We start from the raw sequence: 8,482 nt of genomic DNA on the forward strand, positions 1-8,482 counted from the left end.
CACGTCCTCGGTAGGATTCGAATAGTGTGAGACCTTCTACCAGGGGTACTCCCCAGGGTGGCACCTAGGGGGAAGGTTAGAGGGGGCTAGTGATAGCCCCTGCTGGCTTATGGTCGCCCGAGGAGAATGATGTAGATCGTCTCAGGGGAGACCTAAAACCCGCAACTTTAACTTTAACATGTATACATACTTGCATATATACCACACATCGTCATCCCTATTGTGGTGTCATTCTCTTATTATATTGGTAAAACTGATTATTATTATTATTATTATTATTGCTATCCGTAGAACTTTGAAAGTTCAAACTGGCAGCAAACTTTTTTATGGTGAACAGGCTAACATAATTCTCTCTTTGTAGTTTATATATAAAAGCTGTTTCAATGTTCTTATTGGTCTTAAAATATTTATATTTTGATTGTTCATTTTTTCTTGCATTGTTTATTTACTTCCTTAGTTCCTTTCTTCCCTGGGCTATTTTTCCCTATTGGAGCCTTTGGGATTATAACATCCTGCTTTTCCAACTAGATTTGAAGCTTAGCTAGTGACAGCAATAACAGCAGCAACAACAACAACAACAACAATAACGGCAAAAAAAATAATGACAATAAGGATAATAATGATTTTCATGATATTATTGATATTAATGATGTTAATGATATTAATGATATTAATAATATTAATTATAGCAATAATATTAATAATATTGATAGTAATATATTTAGTCAGCTCTAAAGACGTATTTTGTTCAAGTTACGCAAAGAAAAAGAACATCACTAATGAATTCAAATTTGTATTGCATGGTACCCACTGAATCTTACCTGCATCTTCTTTTTCTAATGCTATTTTTAAGAGGCAATTTGTTAACCAAAGGAATCTCTTGGTCTTGGTAAAGATTGCAATTAAGCAATAATTTATCTAGAGCTGATTTAAGAGCTCTTAAATCTGTCAAGATCCTTTGATCTTGTATCTCTGTCATGTCCTTGGTGGAAAAAAAAGAAAGCCGTGCCATTTTCGTTCTGGGAAAACGATATAAACACGAGAATTGAAAGAAAATCCATGTCATTTTTATCCGGAAATTGGGACTCCTTATTCCACTGGGAACCTAAATTAATAGATTATCTCTCTTTTTTATAAAATCTTATATTTTAGAATATTTTCGTATTAAAGAACGTTTAGGGTATACAAAAAAAGACCTTTTTACTTCAAATCATTGTAAAAGCTGAAAAACATCATCTAAATATTTACTTTATTTTTTTTTTTTATACGAAATCGATATGCTTCCTTTCATTTCAGTAGTTTTAACTTTTCATATTTTCAGATATTCCAAAAATTTATTTTAAGAGTCTTTCCCTAGATCCTGTGTAATTTTTCTCTTCTAACAGTCCGATTAATATTTTTTTTTTTTTTTAACCAATTGAAATAAGGTAAGTCTTTTAGCATTCCCATAGCCAAGATTTATCTGTGTGAACATATCAAATTCCCATAACCTCATTAACGTTTTGTGAATAGCCATATACTGATTGATTTATATTAAAAAAAAAGCGATATAAAGGAAATATCTTTTAGTTGGTGCCTCTAGATGATCACACTGAATTTAGTCCTTTTCGCTTGAAACCAAAAGATCTCTCTCTCTCTCTCTCTCTCTCTCTCTCTCTCTCTCTCTCTCTCTCTCTCTCTCTCTCTCTCTCTCTCTCAAGTCATGCATATTTTTTTTCTATCAAGCTTCTATTAAACGATCTTTATTTGAAGATAGCATTCAAATTCAAGTAAGACTTAAGCATTTGTCCTCTTTGATTTGTATTTGTTTTTGAGTTTTTGTACGACAGGGATCAATTCCCTCTTCTTTCAAAGCTGTGGGGAATTTACTGTCTTATCCTCTCATTAAATCATGGTAGCCTATTGGAAACGCCCATTTATCTGTTGGACGGGAGTTCGAGGCACGGTCAAGTTTGATATTTTCTAGTAGTTTATGCAACCTCACCATCTTTCCGAGCTAGGGATGGGGGTGGGTAGGATGTCGTTTAGGGAAGCCATTGCCTGGCTATCCTTGGTCTTGATTTATTGGATAAGGGGCTTGAGTATTGATCACTTATTAAGGTCAATCTCTAGGAGAGTGTCCTGTCTTGCCTTTGTCATTCATGAGTGACCATTAAACCTTTATGTATATCCACATCAATTATTTAATTAGTATATCATATGCCTTATTCCTGTTTGTATGAGGTGGTGGAAGAAGGACACAGCCTTCTGATTAATTAGCAAGTGGTTAAGGATAAGTTTATTAGCGCCATATCTTTTTTTTCTTGACTTGAGCCATTTCCAACTACAGGGACTGGTGGAAATTTAGTCGGGAGTGATGAAGGGACTACTTAACTTGAATTACAGACTCGACCAGTCAGGTTACAGATTTCTGTCACAGCATTCGATCCTAGACAATCACTTGCCGGTCAACTAATCTAGAAAGCCTCGAAATTCAAAGGCCACACCACAACTCACACTTACTGCACAGCCTCTACAACGTTTAGAACGCATCCAGAAGGCTAAAATCACTGGCTTCACAACCACTGGTACTTATTGCACAGCCTCAACAACGTTAACATCCCTTACACAAGGTTATAATCACTGGCTACCCCCAAATCTTGCACTTACTGTACAGTCATATTGATACTGGCATCTGGCTTGGTCTCGAAATCGGTGAAGGCTAGCAAACTTGCTCCTTAGGGACTTGGTAAGGAACATAAAGGGTTGCATGGAAAAGGGCGTATGGTGGAGGAGAGAGAGAGAGAGAGAGAGAGAGAGAGAGAGAGAGAGAGAGAGAGAGAGAGAGAGGGGGGGGGGCAGGGGGTTGTTTGATGGGGTGATAGACCAATTCATATTGCGTAAAGAATATCAGATTAACTGCATTGCATGGAAAAGGGCGTATGGGAGAGAGAGAGAGAGAGAGAGAGAGAGAGAGAGAGAGAGAGAGAGAGAGAGAGAGAGTTGGGGTGTTTGGTGGGGGATAGACCAATTTATATAGCGTAGAGAATATCAGATTAACTGCATTGCATGGAAAAGGGCGTATGGTGGAGAGAGAGAGAGAGAGAGAGAGAGAGAGAGAGAGAGAGAGAGAGAGAGAGAGAGAGAGAGAGGGGGGGTGAGGTGTGTTAAGTGGTTTGATAGAACTCTATTTTGCGTAGAAAATCAGATTAACTGCAAAAAAAAGAACGAATTTTTTCCCTTAATTTTAGGATTATACATAGTTTAACAACTCTTCATTGAAGGTGTCAAAAACTTTATTCGTTGCAAAAGAAAACCTATGGTGTTCATTAAGAATATATGGCGCTTTAATGGTTATATTTTCCTCTCCTGCCTATGTAAGAAATTTTGAAGGCATGCCAACTTCTTGTTTTCTTGAAACAATAATGAGATTTACAACTCAGCAAACGCAAATTCCCCATTATTGCACGATTTATTTCTTGATCCATTAAGTTCATGTGAATTTAGCCATTATTTCTACTTCATTTATTGTAATAGTAATAAAGAGAGTTATTCTTCTGGAAAATCCATTAGTAAAAATAAAATGTTAATATCCTTTACAAGGGTTAAGTTTCTTAGTTTACTGACATTTATTTTTGGTAAAAAACCATTAAAGATTGAAGGAACAGAGGCAATTGTAAAATTGCCGTTTAAAAGAAAAAATATGCCAAAAAATGGTGTCTATTATTCACCCATAATGTAAGTGAGAGAGAGAGAGAGAGAGAGAGAGAGAGAGAGAGAGAGAGAGAGAGAGAGAGAGAGAGAGAGAGAGAAAAAATATTTACCCCATTTGTCGAAGAGAGTTCCTTCATTCCTTCCAAGCACCAAGGCTCATTTAATGAGTTCTTTTTTCTCTTTCTTTTATTTTATTTCTTACACACATTTGACGCTAATGAGAATGCACTTCTGGGCTCTTTGGAATCTTAGATATCTTCACTAGAGCACGTGGTCGTTTTACCAAACCCAGAAAACTTCCAAGTTAAGGACAAGTAAGTAACCTCGGTGAGAAAGGTAACGATCTGCTCTTAAGCATGACTCGCTGTATTGTTTCATAATTTCAACATGTCTGATTTTGTCACTGAGAAGGGCAGATATTGTGGGAAAAGAGAAAATTTCAACTTGTCTGATTTCGTCACAGTGGGGGTTAAATATTATGGGGAAAAAGAAAATGTCTACATGCCAGATTTCTTCACTGAGTGGGGCAAATATTGTGGGGAAAGAGAAAACTTCAACATGCCGGATTTCGTCACTAAGACGGGCAAATATTGTGGGGAAAAAGAAAATGTCTACATGCCAGATTTCTTCAGAGTGGGGCAAATATTGTGGGGAAAGAGAAAACTTCAACATGCTGGATTTCGTCGCTAAGACGGGCAAATATTGTGGGGAAAGAGAAAATGTCTACATGCCAGATTTCTTCACTGAGTGGGGCAAATATTGTGGGGAAAGAGAAAACTTCAACATGCTGGATTTCATCGCTAAGACGGGCAAATATTGTGGGGAAAAAGAAAATGTCTACATGCCAGATCTCTTCAGAGTGGGGCAAATATTGTGGGAAAAATGAAATCTTCAACATGCGGGATTTCGTCACTAAGAAGGGCAAATATTGTGGGGAAAAAGAAAATGTCTACATGCCAGATTTCTTCACTGAGTGGGGCAAATATTGCGGGGAAAGAGAAAACTTCAACATGCTGGATTTCGTCACTAAGAAGGGCAAATATTGTGGGGAAAAAGAAAATTTCTACATGCCAGATTTCTTCACTGAGTCGGGCAAATATTGTGGTGAAAGAGAAAACTTCAACATGCCGGATTTTGTCGGTAAGACGGGCAAATATTGTGGGGAAAAAGAAAATGTCTACATGCCTGATTTCTTCAGTGAGTCGGGAAAATATTGTGGGAAAAGAGAAATCTTCAACATGCTGGATTTCGTCACTAAGAAGGGCAAATATTGTGGGGAAAAAGAAAATGTCTACATGCCAGATTCCTTCGCTGATTGAAGCAAATATTGTGGGGAAGAAGAAAATGTCTACATGCCAGATTTCTTCAATGATTGAGGCAAATATTGTGGGGAAAAAGAAAATGTCTACATGCCAGATTTCTTCACTGAGTGGGGCAAATATTGTGGGGAAAAAGAAACCTTCAACATGCCGGATTTCGTCGCTAAGACGGGCAAATATTTTGGGGAAAAAGAAAATGTCTACATGCCAGATTTCTTCACTGAGTAGGGCAAATATTGTGGGAAAAGAGAAATCTTCAACATGCTGGATTTCGTCACTAAGAAGAGCAAATATTGTGGGAAAAAAATGTCTACATGCCAGATTTCTTCACTGAGTGGGGCAAATATTGTGGGGAAAGAGAAACTTCAACATGCTCGATTTTGTCACTAAGAAGGGCAAATATTGTCGGGAAAGAAAATGTATACATGTCAGATTCTGTCACCGAAAAGGGCAAATATTGTGGGGAAAGAGAAAACTTCAACATATCAGATTTTGTCACTGAGAAGCGAAAATATTGTGGGGGAAGAGAAAATGTCAACATGCCAGATTTCGTCACTGAGAAGGGAAAATATTGTAGGAAAAGTGAAAATTTCAACATGTAATATTTCGTCACTGAGAAGGGCAAATATTGTGGGGAAAGAGAAAATGTCAACATGCCATATTTGTCGCGGAGAAGGGAAAATATCGTGGGGAAAGAAAAAATATCAATATGCCAGATTTTTCGTGAAGGGAAAATATTGTGGGGAAAAAGAAAATGTCAACATGCCAGATTTGGAAAGAAGAGGGGCAAATATTGTGGGGAAAGGGGAAATGTCAACATGCCAGATATGTCACTGAGAAGGGCAAATATTGTGGGGAAAGATAAAATTTCAACATGCCAGATTTATTGCGGGGAAGGGAAAACATTATCGGGAAAGAGAAAATATGTCATCATGCCAGATTTGTCGCGGAGAAGGGAAAATATTGTGGGGAAATAGAAAATGTCAACATGCCAGATTTGTCACGGAGAAGGGCAAATATTTTGGGGAAAGAGACAATGTTAACATGCCAGATTTCGTCACTGAGAAGGTAAAATATTTTGGGGAAAGAGAAGATGTCATCATGCCAGATTTGTCGCGGAGAAGGGAAGATATCGTGGGGAAAAAGAAAATGTCTACATGCCAGATTTCGTCACTGAGAAAGGAAAATATTTTGGGGAAAGGGAAAATGTCCACATGCCAGATTTGTCACGGAGTTGGTCAAATATTGTTGGGAAAGAGAAAATGTCAACATGCCAGATTTCGTCATTGAGAAGGGCAAATATTTTTTGTGAAAGAGAAAATGTCTACATGCCAGATTTTGTCACTGAGAAGGGAAAATATTGTGGGGAAAAAGAAAATTGTCAACATGCCAGATTTGTAAAGGAGAAGGGCAAATATTGTGGGGAAAGGGAAAATGTCAACATGCCAGATATGTCACTGAGAAGGGCAGATATTGTGGGAAAAGAGAAAATTTCAACTTGTGTGATTTCGTCACTGTGGGGGTTAAATATTATGGGGAAAAAGAAAATGTCTACATGCCAGATTTCTTCACTGAGTGGGGCAAATATTGTGGGGAAAGAGAAAACTTCAACATGTCAGATTTCGTCACTAAGACGAGCAAATATTGTGGGGAAAAAGAAAATGTCTACATGCCAGATGTCTTCACTGAGTGGGGCAAATATTGTGGGAAAAGAGAAATCTTCAACATGCTGGATTTCGTCACTAAGAAGGGCAAATATTGTGGGGAAAAAGAAAATGTCTACATGCCAGATTTCTTCACTGATTGAGGCAATTATTTTGGGGAAAGAGGAAACTTCAACATGCCCAATTTTGTCACTAACATATGCAAATATTGTCGGGAAAGAAAATGTATACATGTCAGATTCTGTCACCGAGAAGGGCAAATATTATGGGGAAAGGGAAAATGTCAACATGCGAGATTTCGTCACTGAGAAGGGCAAATATTGTGGGGGAAGAGAAAACTTCAACATATCAGATATTGTCACTGAGAAGCGAAAATATTGTGGGGGAAGAGAAAATGTCAACATGCCAGATTTCGTCACTGAGAAGGGAAAATATTGTTGGAAAAGAGAAAATTTCAACATGTCAGATTTCGTCACTGAGAAGGGCAAATATTGTGGGGAAAGAGAAAATGTCAACATGCCATATTTATCGCGAAGAAGGGAAAATATTGTGGGGAAAGAAAAAATATCAATATGCCAGATTTTTCGTGAAGGGAAAATATTGTGGGGAAAAAGAAAATGTCAACATGCCAGATTTGGAAAGAAGAGGGGCAAATATTGTGGGGAAAGGGGAAATGTCAACATGCCAGATATGTCACTGAGAAGGGCAAATATTGTGGGGAAAGAGAAAATTTCAACATGCCAGATTCATTGCGGAGAAGGGAAAACATTATCGGGAAAGAGAAAATATGTCATCATGCCAGATTTGTCGCGGAGAAGGGAAAATATTGTGGGAAAATAGAAAATATCAACATGCCAGATTTGTCACGGAGAAGGGCAAATATTTTGGGGAAAGAGAAAATGTTAACATGCCAGATTTCGTCACTGAGAAGGTAAAATATTGTGGGGAAAGAGAAGATGTCATCATGCCAGATTTGTCGCGGAGAAGGGAAGATATCGTGGGGAAAGAGAAAATGTCTACATGCCAGATTTCGTCACTGAGAAGGGCAAATATTTTTTGTGAAAGAGAAAAAGTCAACATGCCAGATTTCGTCATTGAGAAGGGAAAATATTGTGGGGAAAAAGAAAATTGTCAACATGCCAGATTTGTAAAGGAGAAGGGCAAATATTGTGGGGAAAGGGAAAATGTCAACATGCCAGATATGTCACTGAGAAGGGCAGATATTGTGGGAAAAGAGAAAATTTCAACTTGTGTGATTTCGTCACTCTGGGGGTTAAATATTATGGGGAAAAAGAAAATGTCTACATGCCAGATTTCTTCACTGAGTGGGGCAAATATTGTGGGGAAAGAGAAAACTTCAACATGCCAGATTTCGTCACTAAGACGAGCAAATATTGTGGGGCAAAAGAAAATGTCTACATGCCAGATGTCTTCACTGAGTGGGGCAAAAATTGTGGGGAAAGAGAAAACTTCAACATGCCGGATTTCATCGGTAAAACGGGCAAATAATGTGGGGGAAAAGAAAATGTCTACATGCCTGATTCCTTCACTGAGTCGGGCAATTATTGTGGGAAAAGAGAAATCTTCAACATGCTGGATTTCGTCACTAAGAAGGGCAAATATTGTGGGGAAAAAGAAAATGTCTACATGCCAGATTTCTTCACTGATTGAGGCAATTATTTTGGGGAAAGAGGAAACTTCAACATGCCCAATTTTGTCACTAACATATGCAAATATTGTCGGGAAAGAAAATGTATACATGTCAGATTCTGTCACCGAGAAGGGCAAATATTATGGGGAAAGGGA

General features: G+C 37.9%; 1 protein-coding gene across 1 annotated transcript; it reads left to right on the forward strand.

Annotated features, from left to right (window-relative positions):
* The first annotated feature begins 6,169 nt into the window (after nucleotides 1-6,169).
* LOC137640784 (protein PRQFV-amide-like) lies at nucleotides 6,170-7,516 on the forward strand. The gene has a single exon (XM_068373256.1). The coding sequence runs from the start codon at nucleotides 6,170-6,172 to the stop codon at nucleotides 7,514-7,516; it is 1,347 nt and encodes a 448-aa protein (XP_068229357.1).
* The last annotated feature ends 966 nt before the right edge of the window (nucleotides 7,517-8,482 follow it).

The sequence above is a fragment of the Palaemon carinicauda genome, chromosome 1, assembly GCF_036898095.1.
Source record: "Palaemon carinicauda isolate YSFRI2023 chromosome 1, ASM3689809v2, whole genome shotgun sequence".
NCBI classification, from domain to species: domain Eukaryota; kingdom Metazoa; phylum Arthropoda; class Malacostraca; order Decapoda; family Palaemonidae; genus Palaemon; species Palaemon carinicauda.